At 39.3% G+C, this 20,442-nt stretch overlaps 1 protein-coding gene across 1 annotated transcript; it reads right to left on the bottom strand.

The window, feature by feature from the left end:
* Window positions 1-1,949: 1,949 nt before the first annotated feature.
* On the bottom strand, window positions 1,950-19,159 carry LOC137782889 (rho GTPase-activating protein 6-like). Its single transcript, XM_068572592.1, has 13 exons — window positions 18,947-19,159; window positions 8,559-8,718; window positions 7,987-8,058; window positions 6,829-7,082; window positions 6,437-6,632; window positions 6,174-6,229; window positions 5,951-6,101; window positions 5,687-5,829; window positions 4,521-4,700; window positions 3,665-3,762; window positions 3,257-3,522; window positions 2,742-2,816; window positions 1,950-2,663 (listed from the first exon to the last, which is right to left on the bottom strand). Exons 1-13 carry the CDS (start codon window positions 19,091-19,093, stop codon window positions 2,104-2,106), a joined length of 2,358 nt encoding a protein of 785 aa, XP_068428693.1. The 5' UTR covers window positions 19,094-19,159; the 3' UTR covers window positions 1,950-2,103.
* Window positions 19,160-20,442: the final 1,283 nt, after the last annotated feature.

The following is a 20,442-nucleotide window of genomic DNA, read 5'->3' as shown; positions in this document are numbered from 1 at the left end:
AGGGGCGGCGCTCCCTGCTTTCTGGACATCCAGCCTCATTTTGGTTTTGACCTTCCTCTGTCCTCCCTGCAGCTGCTCCTGATGCCAGTGAGCTACTCAGACAGGATGGACCCCCTGTTGGGAACAGTTGCAGCTCTCTGCCAAAGGATCAACTTACATCCACAAATGCTGCAAAGATAAGATGTGAAATTAAATGCTCGATCTTGATTGTTTGCTTTGGGGAGGCAGGTCACAAATGGAGGGGAAAAAAGCATCTCCAGGCTGTTTTTTCCCCCTCAATGCTTGGCCTGATAATGTTTCCATCATTCAATGGGATAGTGAAGGTAAACTGCTACATTTTCAGTGCAGATGCAGAAGAGTAGACACACGGCAGTGATTCTGTAAAACACAACCAGACATCCTGTTCTGTCTCTTCAGTCAGAATGGGATTGTGTGGTGGCCAAATGCAGCTTGGCTCACACAGATGTGGAAACAGATATGGCCTGGAAAGTCTTGGTGTTGAGGAAATCTCCAAGCTTTGTTTAACAAGGGAAGAGTTTTTTATCAGGGACAGGACGCCTATTGTCAAAACATAGTGAGATGACTTACTTTAAAACACAATCTCTTTAATTACAAAATTTCAGTAATCTCAATCATTTCCATCACTTTAAGGCAAATAAACATAATGTTGTATCCTCAAAACTACATTCCCAGATTGTAATAGTATCTGTAATCTGTGCCAGATTGTAATGGTAGCCATTCCCTGCATAATTAAATACTTATTGTGGGTACTTCTTTCAATTCCAGTACTTTAAATGTTTACTTAGTGGTAAATGTTACTGTTATTATCTCAGCTCAGATCTCTCCTTTCTTAGTCACATAAAGCAAGATTACTGTTGATACAAGTAAATGTACTTTTCAATCGTTGCAACAGAAGACAAAAGTGAAAGATGAGATTTTTACAAATATAAGATATCATCCATAACACATGAAATCCCCACCATCTCTATCATAGTGGAATAAGTGTCTCTTAAGAATTGAACTGCACTAATAGCTGTTCAGTGTGGAGTGAGTCATTAAAAAATCCACTGTATACCCACAATGCACAAGGATTACAGTTTGGGAATGAAAGGGAAACTGAAAACCATTTCCTGGTCTTATACTTCCCTCTTGTGGCCATTTCAGGTACTTGTGTCATTGTTGTTTGACTCAAGAGCAGAATCTGTCCTGCTCAGCATAACTAAATAACCATTTGATTGAACTTTATGACAATTCCTTAATTAACTCTGAAGTTAAAGGGTCAAATTTGATTGTTACATTGCACCAGAAAGCAGAGCTCCTTAAAGAAATGTATTATGCGCCTTGCAGATATTTACATTCTTTGGTGATTATATGTTTTACTTTTTTTAGCTGTGGACACTTAAATATATCTATGATATACATAATTACATGTCAATGGTAAAAAAAAAATAATAATCACAAGTGCTTGCAACTTTCCATGAAGGAAGAGTGGTCTTACTGTATTCTTAAGTATATTAGACAAAATATAACTTAAACATGAATGTATGTCCTGACCCACACTACTTTACAATCACTTCTCAATTCATGTTACATTTAGATTGTCTCATAAGATACTATAGAAATTATTCAAATTAATTTTATGCAGCCATTGTCCTTAATTTATGAACATTAGATATACAAATTCCTAAATTCTCATTCTGCAACATTTCCAAAGTTTATGATTGGAACTAGTATCAAGACTACATGTTAAGTAGCTAAAGTATATAATAATACACATCTAAATTTGACAACATAAATAGAAGTTATATCGTTACATTCATCTGAAAAACATTCAATTTAATAACATTCAAGTCTAATTGTGACATTCATTTCAAAATACAAGTTTGTAATGTTTGTATTTTAAATAACCTGTGTCAATAATGACTTATCATTCAAATATTCACCACAAAAATAATTTACATGTAATTACACATGTTAACAGACAACAATATGAATATATAAACAGTTATCATCATCTTCAATGGTGGATGATTTAAAGTCCCATCCCCCTATATATATATTTTTTTTAAAAATATCTTCCATATAACATAGTCACAAGGTGCATCACACCAATGTCTCCGGCAGGGCGTCTGCATTTTCTTTTGACAGTATAGTCCATATATGCCATCTCTCCGTCTGCCAGTTTGGTGTAGCCTTTCCTTGTCCGGGCTCAGAAGCATCTGCAGTATCTACAGTCTGGGAGGCCGGGCTTTGCTGGCACGGCTGTGGGGGTTGGGTGTCAGTCTGATACGTAAAGAGGGAGGGCGTGGAGTAAGAAATATGGGTCTCCCTCAGCTCTCCGGAGTAGTGAGGGGGAGACAAACCGTCCGTCCCAGTCTTAAGCGATGGACATGCTGGCTGTCTTGTCCTTTCTGCTAATGTGTCAGAGCGGACGGCTGCTGATTGGCTGCTCAATCCTTGATGTAATGATGGTTGAGGTTGTCTTTGTTCCCTCTGGTCATGAGGGCCACTGCAGCTGCGAGTCACCGGAGAGTGTGGCCTGATTTCCAGCACGCCCAATGAGGTCTGTGACTGTCTGACGGGCAGCTTTTTGTTACCTTGGTGACTGCTCAGCCCTTCTGAAGATCCATACGACTCACAGTCCGACACGTCTCCGAGGGAGCCTGGGAGAAACCATTTATTAACATCCAGCATTCATCACATGGACCATCTGCAGCAACATGTACAAATTATGTTTTTACCAGTAACATGATGGTCGGTAAACTCCTTGCTGAATAGTCCATGCCAGCTGTCCCAGAAATGATCAGTTGAGGCCTCTAAAAGGAACAAAAAATGGTGACATTGACTAAATGTACGACTTTATCTTCCATTCTTCTTTTTGCCAAATGTCAATAATACATTTGGTGTACTCTTTTGTCTTTGTTAAAATATTTATTATTAAAGAAAGGAAGAAAAACAAATTCATCAGTTGAGTCCAAACTTTTGACCTCCATTTGTGCTGCTGTTTTTATTTAACACACACACACACACACACACACACACACACACACACACACACACACACACACACACACACACACACACACACACACACACACACACACACACACACACACACACACACACACACACCAGTAGTAACAATATTTTCATCTAAATTTCATTACATTTTTATAAACTTTTCCAAAATGTCAACCTATTCTTTTAAGTTATTCTTTATAATACTAAAGTATATTTTGCAATACATTTAGTTCACCTTTATCCGTAGAAAGTGTAAGAGAGGTGCAGCCTGATCTGTCTTCAGAATGGCCACTGATTTTGTACTCCCCAGAAAGTCTGGGGCTCATGTCCGAGAGGGGTCCGCTATCCTCTGGGTAGGTACACAGCAGTCGATCCGACAGGACAGGAGAGTTGTTATCATAGGGAGACACCTCTCCACTAGATGCTTTGATAGACTCATTGGATATGCATCTCTCAGTCAGAGAGAAGGAACCCTCTGCTCTAAGAAGGCCTGGCGCACTGCTGAAACAGAGAACATGCAATAAAGATTATTGATCATCATCAGCGGGAATAATGCATTGCTCCTCTTAAATGTTTGGAGGCTTAGACTGAAGGAGAGTCCACAAGAACACACATACACAATGAGACAACAATGGACACTCACCAGTACGAAGAGGCCTTTTTCCGCAGTAAGTAATCCACAACATCAGGATCAGTTTCTTGCACACTCACCAGCACCTCATTCTGAAGGTCAGCAGGAACCTAGGAGAGTCAAAATACAGTTTCACTGAAGCTCTTAACAAAGGGATAATCATCATAAAACTGTATTATTTATCACATTAATTTCACTGTGCCTAATAATAAACCACACTTTTATTGAATCTCACATATATGATCCCTTCTCAATACTGACTATGGAGAATTGTATATGATGCATCTTTACTACATACAAATGACAGCATTAATGTGTGTCACCAGAGCAGATTGGATTGTTTAAAGCTGCAAAGACATCATGTCTGTATGTTAAAAGGTGAAAAAGATTAACAGCAGTTTAGAAAGGCTGAACTAATGACGCAGAGCAAGTATGTGATGGTCTTTTTTGCCCTCTAGCTTCCTTAAAAGATAATTGTCAGACTCTCAAATTTAGTGCATCTGCACTTAAGTTTCTAGTGAAGAGCAGAAAACATAATGCAGATGAGGATAAGGCCCTCACTCCCAATCTATAAACAAGACAGAGACTTGAATGCCAGATATTGACCTATCCAGAGAGGCTTCTCACTTCCCATGCACTGAAAAGACTATTCCCTGAACTTATTTTTATAAAGTTCACTGTTTTATTGTGACACTACCTTGTTTTATAGGAACCTATAAAGCTAATGTTTACATTTCATTTGGTGGCTCCACTCCGTTGATCTCAAGAATCACTCCCAGGCCTGACCAATCCTTGAGATTGTTCGATTAAGCCCAGGGCTGTCTTGAACTGTTCAGATGCCTTTTGGTTTGCAATAAGGAAGGCTTACCTTAAAAAGTGTATCATATGTATTGATCATCTTTTGGACCACGCTGATGATGGCTGTGCTCTCCTCTGCACGGGCAAAACTCTGGACCGCAAACTCTTTCTCTGAGTTTTTTTGCTTGTGCAAGAGGTTGGGTCCAAAGATGGTTGCTAGATTGAGTGATGTCATCTTGTTTCCTGTGATCTAAACACAACCAAAGACAGAATATATTTGTTCAATTTTGAACCAAAATCTTCAGGTTAAAGCAAACTAATTCAATGCAGCAGCAGTGCTCGTAAACCTCTTACATCACAGCCAAGTTGTTTTATGTGATTATTTTAAAAAGGTGACCCCTGCAATTTCAAGAAATGTGTTCTTGATATAAATAATTTATATGGTAGTTAACAATGGAGCTAAATTACCATTAATTTTTTTTTAATCTGCCTATGTGCTTACACACAAGAATGACGACGTGTACACAGAGTACTGCAATTATGGTTTTAAAAGTCTTTTGTTGTCGATAGACCCTCTTTGTCATCCTTGAAATGTTGAGTATGTGCACATAAAACAGTCCTGCCACCATCAATAGGGCCAGATCTGCCTTCTTTTGTTCAAGGAGACCAAGCGGACCTCCGGTTTAATGTTACAGTACCATGGGAAACAATTCATCTCCACTGTAATGATTAGTATTGAAAAAAATAAATAAGATTTAGGCCCAGACTGGCTTCATGGATTAGGAAAAATGTTTTCTATGGGTGCTAATACACTGCATAACTTTTTTAATTAAATTGTTTCCCTCTATGCTGCAAATTACTTCCACTAGAATTGTTTAAAAAACATAAACTGAAGAGATAAGTTATGAAAAAACAGTATGATGTATGTAGAAGCACAGAAGCAGTGGTGTGTTGTTAGTAACAGTTGTGTATTCCACAATGGATCATCATGCAAAATCACGCAGCACTTTGGCACATCATTTCCTCCAAACTAGAGGCTGCAGGTATTCGTTTTACTGATTTCAGATGGCAGCTGGGATTCTTCTCAATCACATAAACTTGGAAATAATTCCCTTTTGAATCAACAAGTGTCCAAATGTGTGACATACTATGATAGTTTTGGCTGTAAAACCCCCAATGCCATGCCAAAACATTGGCACCACGACCATATCAAAAGGGCATGTATAGTTTCTTTACCTCTTGCCCGTCATTGCGGTCTTCAGCATGTGCAGCCACTGTGGACAGCAAGCAGAGGAGGCGCTGCAGCGTGTCGCTGTTACAGGGAGGAAGCAGAAATATCAGGAGCTGGATGGCGCCCTCTTGGTCTGAATTATCGAGCACTGCAGGGGAAAAAAAGGCCACCACATTGTTGTAAATAAAAATAAATGCAAAACAACTGTCATTAATATGTACCACAAACATGGTGACTTCTTTGTTTGAGTGTATGTGTGTGTTCCTCACACATTGTGTTGATAAAGGCCGTGTAGAGTTCTCTTGTTAGCAGTGGGTCAGGCATGTCTCTTAAGAACTCTTTCAGCAATGCAGCGACGTCATGGACATTGTGCTCCTCATCCAAATGCACCTCCCATCCCTGGTCAAAGTCCTTGCGAAGCTGGATAAAACATTGTGACAATTATTACAGTAAAATGTTGCTCAGGGATGTGCGTTACAGGTGAAATTGTACCTGTCGTACTCTCTTCTTGGAACTTCCAACACGGAAAATTCCAACCGTCTTCAGGCCTGAAAGTAAAGATGACAATAATCAATTCGTTCCAACATTGTGGCGAATATATTTAGCTTTAAAGACATTCAAATTGTATGATTTACATGGTTATGAACACACCAATACTAAATCATAACCTCCCACAAAGATACAGTATGTTAGGTACTTTTTATATCCTATATTAAAACACCAGAGTGTCAAGGTTCAACTTTGATAATGTGTACCATATTTTTCCAGGTGCTGGCAGCAGAGATCCACAACCCTGGGCACCTGCCTATAAATAGGGTTCAGGCTAAGTTTTTTGTCATGTCGCTTCTTCCTGTCGCCAGCTGCCTCCACTGGCAGAGAGAGCTGAAGGGCCTCCAAGAGCCGGGACTGGTTATCATCAAGATCGGTGATGCAATCCACCGATACTCCACCCTGTCAAGCAGATGAGCGACAACCATACAGTCACATTTGTGGTAACATGTGGTGCAGTCATTTAATGGCAACTCACTGAATCAATAACCATCCAAAAAGGTCACAAACTCCCTGAGAAATCTAATGTGCAAGTTTAAGCCGACAGATTCCTTTTGCTGAACAACAGCCTGCGGCTTTATCGACAGGAGAAGCCTACCCTCCTGCGTGTCCGCGGGGCTGTGTCTGGTGTGCTGAGCAGAGGTGATTCATTAGGGGTCTCAGAAGTGGAGCTGAGGGACGAGTTGCTGCTGGAGAGCTCCTTGTTGCCCCTCTTGTAGCTGGAGTTGAAGTGGAGGAAGGACAGCATAAATTCACTGTGCTCTTCCCGCGGGGGATCGTGCCGCTGCTTGTGTGTGCGGTCGTTGGATATGACCTGCGACAGTGGTATGCCAAACGCCTGGGGCATAGTCTCTGTGTGAGGAGAAAGGGCAAGACAGGGAGATTTAAAGTTCATCGTGTTGGCTCCAAGTCAACTGGGAGATGTTGAATTAGATGTGTCAGTCATGTCAGCACATTATATACGTTAACCTTTGGAGCTTTTGATTTTCTGTACTAAGCACCACTAACTTGTCTTTGCGTTCATTCTTTATATTCAACGCTGACCTTTTAAATACATGCTGCCATTTATTGTGTTTGTTTGAATGTCAGCATATAAAAGGGGAACAATCCAATTAAAATATTTGAGGAACAATTGCAAAAATTTTACTCAAAATGAGTAAGAAAAAAATATTAAAAAGAACAGTAGTCTGCAGTGCACACAGTATTCAGAGTCCGAGAGTGCATACTTTCTGAAGTGCTTTTGTAAACAAAAGGGAAAAAGAGGAAAGAGGGGGCTGGCCGTGCTGGAGGATAGGCTGAATGAACCACCACCACTTAAGATTGTTTTTGTTATTTCCCTCGGCTGACAGAGAACATCCCTTTGCTGCCAGATTGTTGCAGCAGGGCGGGGCACCGTTTGGTGGTTGGAGATCACAGTTCCCTCTGGGACTCCTTTACCGGACTGTAGATTATGATCACTCAGCAGCTGAGAATGTCTGCTTCAGTGACTCTATACCGCTTCAGCCTAAAAGGATGAGGAGTGTGTTTTTATGTGTCTAGCTTGGCGGACTAGATTAGAAACTGGAAGGGGAATAAACTGACAGGACTCAGCGGCTCTCCCACAGACCTAAAAAGAACTGTTTATCTTCACTGGTTTGGAAAGACTAACAATAATTTAACTGAGTGTGTTAGACATTCTTATCTCAATACAATTCCCAATGGAGAGCACAAACATTCCTCTTACAGTATGGAGTGTTTCCAGTATATCGCACAATACCTTTGTCTCTACTCTTCTCTTTTGATAATGAATCCAACTTCCGCCTGAGTAACTTCTTGTGCTTGTGGCCATCTGAAGAGAAGCAAAGGTGTCACAGTTAAAAACAGGACCCAGGTAATTATGCCCCTGCTCTTGCTCCACTTGACATTCTTGGACTCATTTCCTAAATGGTGGAGACGCGGAATTTGAAAGTTAACTCATAACCCATTTACAGGTGTGCAACAGCTTCACCACAAACAATAATACCATATATTTAAAACATTCTTTACTTTATGACAATGTAAATTGTGTTGGATGTGAACAAAGTATAGAATGTAACAAAAGACTATATGACCGGAACAAGAGTGTATCTACTAAATAAACAATTTAGTTTACAAAAAAACAGTAGTCTGAGATTACATAAATCATTTCAGTATGTTTAAGGTATACATTATTCCACCGTGAAAAAATAATGTGTAAGCATTATTGTATTCAATAGGGAGCACGACACACTGGTCCGCACAAGGGACAGAGCAGCAGATTGATGAGATGACTAAGGGAGGGGCTATTAGTGTGAGTGTGTGTTTCAATACATTTAGGGATGCTGATGTGGCAGCCCGGGTCACGATTCCGAAGCAATCGTCTGAAGGCCACGTCTTGGAGACGAACCCTCTCCAACTCTGAGAGGCTTTGCAAAGGGACAGGCTTCAGGCCAACGTCACGTCCTGACACGCTGTTCCAGGTAAAGTCACCCTGCAGGCAGACACACACACACACACACACACATCAGGTACATCTATCATTGCTGTAACCTTCCACATTCATGATCTATCCCATCGTTTACAGACCCTTTGCATGACCTGACAAATACCTTTGCTACACTGAAAGTTATGACAACATTGATCAGTTTCCAATGACAAAAACTTACAGCTAAGACTTGATGTCAGATATGTTTAAATGATATTAATTCCTTGATTTTAATCATGCAGCATTTGTGCTGTACTTTTTTTCATAATGAAATATAACACAAACATGTTTTATTTTCTGAATGTAAAGCGAGGACTGTAAGTTGTTGACATTTGTACACTGTCTGGAAAAACTTCTGTGTCCCAGAATTAGGCCAACCGTCTTATCAGAGAAAGGAGCAAAAATACTGATCATGTGGCAAGAACATGCTTATTAATAATGCAAATACTATTTCATAATATCCTAAATATTAAATACCTCATCTTAATTATATCCCTGCTCCACTCAATAAAGTGTGTGACGCTGCACATAATAGCCACTGATTTATGGATAAGGCATCATCAATCTATAACAAAAATATTTTCTTGAAAAAAATAAACACTTTATTAGTAAATTGTACATTGCTGCAATTAAGTCATTCTGAAGATTTAGTACAGTGGGGCAAATCATTGATCTTAAATCCTCAACCTTTGAGCATTTCCACGCTGGAGATTACCGTTCTTTGATCCAGTACGGTCAAGCTAATCATACGAGCCATGCCCCAAAGAGGATTAGTGGCTCGTTATCAGGATCAGGCTTACACTGAAGTGGCTCACTCACATTAAATGAGAATTAGGGCTGTGCTACAGTAGCATACTATGTTCTAGTGCACATACAGCGGGACAAAGTACATCACAGAGGACATGATATTGCAAACAGGCTTTCTTTGGCCTGCTTTCTGTACAAAGACGGCAGTCACTGGCCTGTACTCTGTCTGCATTTGGGAACCAAGAGGCAAATAATCAGCAATAGATCAGCAACTGGTGTCTTCGATCGGGACAGAGACATAAGACAGACACAATACAGCTAGAGAATTGTTATTTGTATAAAAGTTATGTATCATGATATAACTCTTTTTACCTCAAAATCTTTATTTTTTCCTGAACATAGAATATACAGAAGTGCTACCTTTCAGTTTGATTACTCATTTGGCATACAAAATAAAATATTGTATTTCCTCAATACTTAATTCAGTCACATACTGTAACATAATGAAACAGGAAATCCTCACAATCCAGAAGCTGGAACTAAGAAACATTTTTACTTTTACAATTAAACAAGAATGATAATATCCTTGCTCTAAGCAGTGTACAGGCCCTAATCTTTTACTTTAACTGGTTTTCCTGTATAATTAGTCTGACTCACGTAGTCAGACAAAAAAAATAAAAAAATAAACTCTATAATAAAAGGTGTGTATAATAATCCCTGCACTAATGTATAGTCTTACTTAAAATATGTTAAAATGATTTCTATTTCTACGGCTTCGTATTAAGGTGTTTAATTAATAAACTAAAACAGTAACAAAAATCTACTCAAGCCTGACAGATTGGGCACCGGATGGTGGGGCACACACAGCATGAATCTGTCACAACTGTATTACATTATTCCTTTCTTTTGGCCTTTTTTTTTGTTTAGTTCTACCTCATCATTCAAGCATGGCAACAGATGATCAGGATATACATGCACAAGTAGGCACCTTCTACAGCCAAGAATATAAAGAAGTAACAGTGTTCAATGTGTGCCACTCTCTCAATTCTGTAAAATTCCCTGACAAGTGCCATACAGTCATGTTTGCAGTTATCTACCCATTTTGTTCAGACATTCCTCTTGTGTGACTATCTGGGAGTGGAAACTTTGCCCCCATCTAAAGATGGGTGAGCAATGTTCCCACAGTTCCTCTCTGTCAGTGAAGGGACATTCTCAAATGAAAGCTACCATGCATTTTTGGGGGAATTTTAGGAATAAGTTGCCCAGTTATTCCCAGAGACTGCATCGCAAACCACAGGTGTGTCGCGGGAGATTTTATTAGGGTCGTCAAATAATTTTGCTGAATTTCTTGCATTGACTTTCTGCCATTGACTTCTATATCTGCAGCACAAATGAGAGACTCCATCTAAATGCAGTTATTTGGTCTCATTTATGAAGTATTTAATGTGTATGTTTTTATTTATATCACATGCATGAAACAAAGCTGCAATTCGTCAAGTCTATATCTCTTTGAACCCTTTATGTATTTAATATGGGGATGACAGTAAAAATGGCCAGGAACATTTATTTGCACACATATATGCTCTTCTCATAATGAATAGATTGTGAACCTATACAATTGTACTGAATCTATTGTGAACTGGGTGGTGATGTTCCATCATTTTAAAAAAAAAAAGGTCCTCAGAATAAAAGTTTACACTGTTGTGGCCTACTGCAGTTGTATGGAATTCCATAATCATACGGTTGAGTTCATCACTTTGGTACACAATGTAAACTCATTTATATTATATATAGCTTGTGGATAGGCTTTTTACACCACATTTGATAAGTTTTCTGTATTTGTCACCGTGTAAGAAAGTCGGACCCAAACAGCAACTTCAAGCTGTTACAGAATAAGTCATTGTCAAAACTGGATGAAGTTATTGTTTCTCAACACACTAAGCTCACTAATACAACGGTCAATGATGATGCCAATGCTTTATAAACTTAAATTATTTGTATTAATCATTCATCTATACTGTAACAAGTCCAATACAGTAAGCATAGTTATTGAAATATATAACTTTCAACTCATTTCAACACTGCTGTGTAAGTTAATACATATCAAGGCACACGTATTTGCCTGTGCAGTGTCCTAACTTTAATTCAAGACCTTGTTGTAACACATTGGGAAGACTTTTCCATAACAACCCCGAAACTTTTGATTTCAACAGGAAATTATGTATAACGATGAATAAAAACTGTACTGGATTGCAGACATTTGACCCATGCTCTTCTCTTTATTTTCCAACCAATAGTATTGACCAAATCAAAATTACATTTAGGTGTCTTGGAAAGCTTGGAAATGACCAGCACAAACACAAGAACCCATTAAATTACACACATCCTTATTCTTAAAATAAGTCAAATTCATAAATCTACTCTGTTGTACAGCGTAATCCACGGCACATTTGGGCATTTTCCCCGTTTGCTTTTAAGGCAATGTCGACAACTAGCAGTTAATTATTACCAGCAGGAAAACATGAACAAAAGGTCGTTGTAGGAACAATAACACAACGGATGTAGATGCATTGGATATGACATACTGAACATGGGGAGTGGGGGATGGGGGAGATGGAGAACAGTGTGCAGTAACACTGAAAAGCTCAGTCAATGTTTGGAGCCTACTATTCTAATGAACTGCAATCAAAATGCACAGATCACTTCAAAAAAGACCGCAGCACTTTAATGTAAGGGCTTAACCTTTTGATTCCTACCCTGTCTCCTATCTCTGTAAACCATTTCCTCCACTTTTCTAAACTATTTGCGATGCAGGGAAACCTTCAGGAAGCCAACGGAGTCCTCGTGCACACAGTTTCAGCTACTGAGACAAACCGCCGACAGTGTCTACTCACGATACAGGTGATGTGTCGCTGGAGAGCTGGATCCCCCATTGCAGAGAGTCAAGATGGCACCCCTCCCTCAACTGTGTCTGCCACCACTGAACGCCAAATCAACCGACGCCATTTGACTTCGGACTAAACGCCCTGATGAGTCTACATGAGTTCAAAGTGGACCAAGTCCAGCGACTTACTGACATTACGGTGACAGGCGCAGTCCCGGTGAATATTACCTCTGCGTAATGGGGCTGGGAGGGGTTGGAGGAGCGGAGCGGGTCACTGTCGGGCCACAAGTTAACAAAAGAAACCCATCTGAAGAGAAGCAGCAGCATATTCTTGCCTGTGAGGAAGCTGAAGTTAAACATTGTTCATGCAGCACAGTAATATATTTGGGGCCTAAAAGAGTATTTGTGTAGCGACTCAATAGTGTGTGGCAGTTCAAATCATCGCTCAACGAAGTCTGCTAAAAAAAATAATTCGGCTTTCTATCGTTTTAAACACTACAACACCCACGAGCTTCAAACGCGCGAATTAGTGTGACAAACTCTTCTGGAGTGATATTACTAGACTGTACTCTAACTGTCCTGCGTTAGTGTAAAACAATTGTGAAAGTAATTCATAATAAAAACATAAACCAGTAGTGAACATAATTCAGATATTGAATGTTGTGCTGTAAAGCGTTAAGAAGCTGCCATATGTAATTTCCATACATGTATTTTAACTCACTGACTGGATGTTTGTTATCTCAAAACCTTAACTGCCTGCATTAACTACTGACGTCTACACCAATAGAGGGAAGTGAGAAAACTCTTTCCTGGAATTCGGGGTCAACTGTCTCTCCAAACTACTGCTGGTGGTGTCAAACCTCTTCACCACATACATTTGACTATATAACTATAATTGAAAGCAAGACAAGACAACTATAGAGCTATTACTCAGATAACTGTTTATGGATTTCCTATCTTGGTCTGTTCTGTAGGTATAATTCTGGGTTTTAATATTGTAACGGAAGCACAGTTAACAAGAGTTAAAACTGCTGAGAAAGTAAAAGCTATGCTGGGTTACTAAATCCACCAGGCTGGTATTGGTCATGGTTTAGCTTATTGCAGATATATTTAACTGCATATATGTAGGCACATAAGTAGCAAGGAATGGCATTGTCAGTAAAGAACTGTCAAAGGTATGAGCTCTAGTTAATCCACCAGAGAGCACTGAGAAGGTTATTTATTCAACCATAAAATGCCCTGCTCAGTACACATACACATCTTGTTCATGTTGAAGAAGGAATATTGGATGCTGTATGGTTGTATTTCTTTCTTTTTTTTTAACTCTAAAATATTGATAGAAGTGTTAAACAATCCAAACATTTTCCAGCTCTACATACATGATAAGCCCTGCACACCTATGTTTTGAGTGATTCAGTTTGATTACACCTCTCTTGTCAAGTTGAATATCACAGTAAACATTAGGACTTATCATAATGGTTAACACACATGTGTTACTAATAACATTAACAATGCCTCTGTATTCAAGTATCTTCATAAGTCAGGGTGACAGTGAGCAAGCATGCACAGTATCAAGTAACTGAAAGTGAAACAGCTGAAAGGATTTCTACTGTGACATGTTCAAATTGGTAAAATGACCAATTATCAAAAAGTACCTCTAGGGTTCTGTCATGGAAGACATTTAGACATGCCTGGATGTCACTGGTGTAAAAATGAAAGCAATGATGGCTGGATTCTACTTTGGTGCCAATTAGATGAGATGCCAATTAGGCACAGCCTACCTCTGGACCGATCCTGAGAGGAGGTCTGATCAAGCAGCATAAGTGAAAACACCTGTGCAAGTGGACCATAAATTATAATCAGACACTGATGCGGCAGATTAATTGATGTCAAGGGGAGACCAGAACTATAATAGCAGTCATCCCTCCACTAGGGGATTGAGTTTCCTCCCTCTAGAATACATGTAGCCAGCAAACATGAATTGATTTCCTTTAAAATTATCTGTGAGACTAGACAATTGTACAAGTCTGATTTGACATTTCTCTTCTATTGGGCTCTGGAGAAACTTTTAGTGGCTTTCACCACCTGGAGTGCTGGTATGAGGTTGTTAATAGTATGCATGGTGAGGATAAACAGAAAGCAGTATGTCTAACAAAACCAAACAATTTTGAAGGCAATGTTGGGTGGCGAAATCCTCATTAAATGTACTAGTTTTTAGGATTCCAGAAACAGAAAAGCTCAATGACATCTCATTAACAGATACAAAGAATACCACGTATAACCTAATATTAGTATACTAATAGCTTAATGTGTTGGACATTTATATACAGATAGATTATGACCTCTGTCTTGTGCTTTGACAGTACAGTTGACAAAATTGTAAATGCCAAATTCACATGGTTTTGATTCAGGACACAAATAAAACTTAACAGATATTCTTAATCATGCATGTAGTTACATTAGTTTGTATACAAATCTAGAGCATATGAGAACCTTCTTGCGCAGCAGCTGGGTCAGGTGCTCCCTGGATGCTTATGTTATCGTAGCATATATTGCGAGAAGACCAGCAACTGCATATAGCCTGCGGATGGGATTAAATACACGTGCTGTTGACTAAAAATAGCTTCTCAATTAGGAGACAAAACATAAATCAAATTCCACAAAAATATCCATATTTATGAAAATCCTATTTTCCGTTGAACGATTTCCCTTGAAGCATGGATGAGCTCACTAGCATGGACTTTCATTTGAAAAGTTTAGTGTCTGATGGTGGTCTGAATTGTTTCCAGTGCTTCTCTATGGTACTAAAAGGACAATGCTTGAGAACATACTGACAAAGAATAGATTTTGATGGGCCAATATATTTGTTAGTGTCTGCCTTTATTAACTTGAATTGCAGCCCTACTTTTAGCACCGTGTCTGAGTCTCCAAATGTAACATTTTCAGCATAATAAATGGCTCCCTCTAAAGGCTTCAGACATTCCTGCAATTTACTGGCTTCCTGAGACATACCTGAGCCAATGGAAACATATTGTATAGTTACATATCTGTTCTGGTTATTTAGAGTGACTTACAAAGTAATTTATTTGAAGGGATTTGCGTTAGATCAAATGAATAAAGATGATATCACATAGTGCCCACGGTCCTTTCAAAATCACTTTTTTTCACAGACAAGATTTAATGTGGAAAGAAAAGGACATTGAATGACAGTTAATAAGTTATGTTTTTACAAAAGGGATTTAACCAAAATGCAATATTTTACAATATCCCACAAGGTCTCAATTTCTAGTCCAATAACAACCCAAAATGAAAACCAAAATCAACATAAATGAATCCTAAACATAACTGTAACCAATACTGGGCACTTATGTGGATCATAGAAGGGCTCCACTAGTCATATTAAACAGTAATTGACTTGCAATGGGGCAGTCAGGCCTTCTGTCATGGTAATGAAAGGCATCCAAACTCATTCAAGAACAGTTCTAACGTGCATGATGCATCTAAAAAATAAAAACTGCTTCTGTCTCCTCTCCCACAATACAACGTGTCCATTTAATGTAAAACACTGTTGACATATTGATCTTATTTGATGGCCAATTGCATTGTTGAATAACAGGAAGTGTTTTATGCACTGTATGCCAACACTTGTGGAGACACATAATGGATCCTTATTTGAACTATATTATTAGTGCAGGTATCTTGCTACTGAGGCTGGGAATATCATTTGACAAGAAGCTGATTGTAAATGCCTGTTAACATTTGATTTATTTGAATTGACATGAAACATTGATTTATCGTCTATGTTTACATGTGACTCACTGTTTATTTGCCCTCTTATCAGACACAAGGTGGATGCTATGGTGCTTCTGTGTAAAGCCAGTAGGTTTGGTTTCTTGCCATGCAAACGGACAGTCTCCTGTGAGAAGAAATATGTGCCTTAGGGAACGTAGCCAAGGATCAGGTCGTGCTGCTCTACTGTGAGAAATAAGAGTTGAAGCTTCCTTCATCGAAACCAGATGTCTCTGCTTTCCATCTAAGCTCAGACTACCGTGACCCCGAGTGAGTACACTTCTAATAGAGTGATGTTCAACCTATGGAAAATACAAGGACTCTTGTACCATATATCAAAAATACCAATCTGACACTGCTTCTAAATAGGGAATAGGATGTGTTTTTATGCCAAGTTCTTGTTATAATAAATGATCGCTTGATGATCGTTTGAATTATCTCAGACATATACAAGTGCATACCCCTTGATTAGTGGACCAAACACATTTCTATAATGCATTTTCATTGATCATAGACTCATCTTTAGCGCACTGTGACACCAGGTATGTCTTGTACATAACCAGTGGTTGCCTATGTATTTTACTCTTTGCTAAACACAACAAATATACACTGGATGGCATTCAATAAACTAATCCACTAACATTTTCTTTTTAGAAGAGGCCTGGACAGTCTGGGTTATACAAGACATATAATAGTTACTGTTATTGGACAAAGATGCAGCAGAGTTTTGTGCAAAGGGCGAAACACTGTCATACTGACTTTATTAATGCTGTTGTGACTATTGTCCCTGAATTAACTGCTGGCTGAATATTCGCAAACCCAGAAAATGTGACTTTCATTATGGACTTGGAGTGAGGTTTGCTTACAGTGCAAGGCACTTACTCACTGTAGGTTTAAGCTGACAGCTTAGTCATGTGAGTCCCCAGGAAGGATCTTACACCTCAGATCTCAGTTCAACTGGCTGGACTTCTTCCAACTGTTGGAGCTCTAGAAATACAGGAGTAGAGCTCTACTGTCTACAAATACCTTGTATGATATTAGTAGTAAACATTACCACTATGTGTGGGGTTGTTATCTGCAGTGGAGGTAACGTTTACCACTTGAACAATGCTTGACAAAAACCAGGCTGGAGTTCAGCTCTCTGAGCATAACGGTGCGCACAAGCACTCCCCAAACTCATAAATCACATTAAATATCCTCTCTGACACAGAGCTGTCTCCAGTATTAATCATCTTCATTCAGATTTACTGTGATTACATTTTTAAGAGCTCTGGCTGTAGAATCTGGGTTTTTGTTGATGACTATAAGAGCCACCAGATACCTGGTATTCATTACAAGCCTATTATAATGTCAAGTCTGTAATACATTTCCATTATACTAAACACACAGCGTTACCATGAGGACCAACTTAAGCATAGCACTACAGAGTGGCTTGAATTATGATTTACCATGGGAGACAAAGGAGAAGAATACATCTGAAAATATGCATCCTTAACAATAAAAAATATGCAAATGGCCATTGTAATAGATTTGAAATATATGTTAAAACAGTTCCCCTCTTCTTGCTGCTAATTAAATTGTGAGGAACACCCTCATGGAGATAAACATCATCGTAATCTTATTATATGTCCAAGCATCTGATCAACAATTAGGGGATTTGTTCCCTTTGTTAATAAAGAAAGGCTACTATCAAAGAAATGTTACATTTACTGCACTTCTACAGTTGATTGTGGTCATACATACTGAGGCAACTAATAAATACATCCATCAATACATCTATAAAGTTATGTTTTACATTTTTGAACAACACAAGGCCAGTAAAGGTGTCACTTTAAATGGAAACAGGAAACTGTTTTGCCAAGATGGAATGACCATAAGTGTTTTCAGGCTCATTAGGAATTATATAACGGTCCAGAAGGTTATGCACATATTCACAATGCACATATTTGACAATTTGGTATAGTTATAGCATATCCCTGTTTGCCATGCTTTTACTTGTCAGGCTTGACGCTTCACTGCACAGGGACAAAATAAATAAGCTTCTCCCAGACTTTTTTTTCCAGAACCCCACCGCAAAGGTTGAATTATGATGTGAGAAAATCTGCTTTTTTTTTAGTTGCGTTTTGCCAAATGTGACAACATTTTCCAGTCGCACCTCTTTCAACATCAGCAAGTTGGCACAAGCAAATGCTTCAGCTGACATCATTTCACCAAAAGGAATGAGTTGAGTCACATTGTATGTGAACAGTCCACACTTAAAGCTTATTCTTTTCGTCATAGACTGGTAATGGACTTAGTTATGTTGCAATAGTGTCGAAACAAGCTTCTTTTGATACATTTCCCATTTGGGAAAATTAAATAACAGTTGCATGTACTATATGCACAGTAAAACAAGTTTCAAAATGTGTTTAATTTAGATCAAAGGGAATTAACGACACTCCCATAAACTCCGAAATAACTATATCATCCTTAGGAATTTCCAGTCACTTCCGGAATGTGGTTGCAGGCCATGAGCTTAAGTTTTGTTTGCTCTTGATCTCATCCCAAGCCAAATGTTAGGACCCCCTGCCCCCCCCCCCCTCCTCTCTCTCCCCCCTCTCCACCCCACCCTACCCTCCAGAGCTCCAATAACGTGCATAACCCTCATCATCACCACTGCCGTGCGACCCGATGTATCTCCGCTTCAAACATTTGGAAGAAGGTTGAAAAGTCAAGGTATCTTTAGTAACAAGTTGATGGATGCTCTTTGACATTTAAAAAAATCTAATCTGACAACAACTGCGATAGCACCGTGAAGCAATCCCGACCACTAACCTGAACCGACGTCTCCTCGGCGTCGGTACCGTAATGTCTCATCAACGCCGGGTCCAAACTCCTGGTCTGTCTTAGTCTCCGTTTGGAAAGCGTTTTGGGGCTCAGCGAGCAAGAGAACACACTGCTTAGTAAGCCTTGAGCGGACATGTCTCCTTCAGTTGGTCAATTTGTGATTAAAGAGCTGTGAACGAGATGCATATCTGCGCTGCGAGTCCAAACGGAGCGGAGGAGCAGCGGCGTCTCACAGCAGCGGCAAGTCACCAGCGCGTCATGCTGGAGGTTACGAAATCCTCGCCGTAAGTGGAGTCCCAGGACCCCCCCCCCCTCACCCCACCCCACCTCCCACATACTCTGACTCAGTACTTCCTACTTTCATGGTTTTAATAACGACATTAGTATGCTAATCCCAAAACAGACCAAAGCAAACAATGAGGCATACACCGAGACCTTTGAGCAAAACCCTAACCTGTTTAAGTGTGGATGTGGCACAGTTTGCGCGTGTTTATGTAAACTATTAGTTATCATGCACAGCAGTCAATGTGAATAGAAATGTAATTGATGAAAAAGTCGTGCAGTTTATGAAAAAGAAACCTGTAAAAATGACCCACAAAACAGAAAGAAAATTATAATATTAGTAAGTGTATTAGTGTGTATTAGTGTGTATCAAGTGTATTAGTATACACTTGAGACAGGACATTGCAAATGTATATTAAATTTGAATATATCATTTTTAGATTTTTAAATTTTCCCAGTCAGTGTTATTCAATGATTTAATACATACCATTTAAAAGTCACGCACATTTCACAGTTAATATTAACAAAGATGCATATTGTTCAATGTATATAGTGATGCTGCTTTTGGTAATCTTGTTATTTGATATTATCAGTTTCATGGTAAATGAGTCTGTGTTTTTGAAAGTGATAATAACAAAATGCAATAGTAGTAGTATAGTATGCTACATGCAAGTTTCTGATTTGCAAGGATTCACAGCATCCATGTTTTTAGAGGAGTCCTTTCTGAACCAGAATATATCCAACACACTTTTAAAGTATCCTTTTGATTATTCTAATTTGGTTCTCACCTGTATTTAATTGAACGGGACCCTTATAAAGAATATAGACATTAAACAGACCTTGCCCACTGCAGTTGTCTCTTGACCACACCACATGTTTCCTCACCGTAAGGCCGTTGAGCTACTTGGCATGTCGTGCCCTGGGAGCAGACTCTTCCTGTGAGAGCCCGTAGGAAGGGACCTGTGGGATAACATGACATGTGAACCAGCACTGTATGGACACGATAAGGATTCATCAGATGCAGGGTCGAACAAACAGACAGGAGGAAATGATGATAAGAGGGCGGCTTTGCGTTTGATCCACTTCATTTGGTGGTGGCGAGGTTTGGAATGACTCCAAACAGATTCTCATCGGACTTCCCGTTATGTCATTACTCAGGGGCAAACGTGCAGCTTTGGGAGCTCACATCCACTCACTAATTA

This window comes from Clinocottus analis, unplaced genomic scaffold (assembly GCF_023055335.1).
Source record: "Clinocottus analis isolate CAN_PGR_092001 unplaced genomic scaffold, fCliAna1.0.p SCAF_12, whole genome shotgun sequence".
Classification (NCBI taxonomy): Eukaryota; Metazoa; Chordata; class Actinopteri; order Perciformes; family Cottidae; genus Clinocottus; species Clinocottus analis.
The sequence above is the reverse complement of the archived record's forward strand: the minus strand, read 5'-3'. Positions and strand labels throughout refer to the sequence as shown.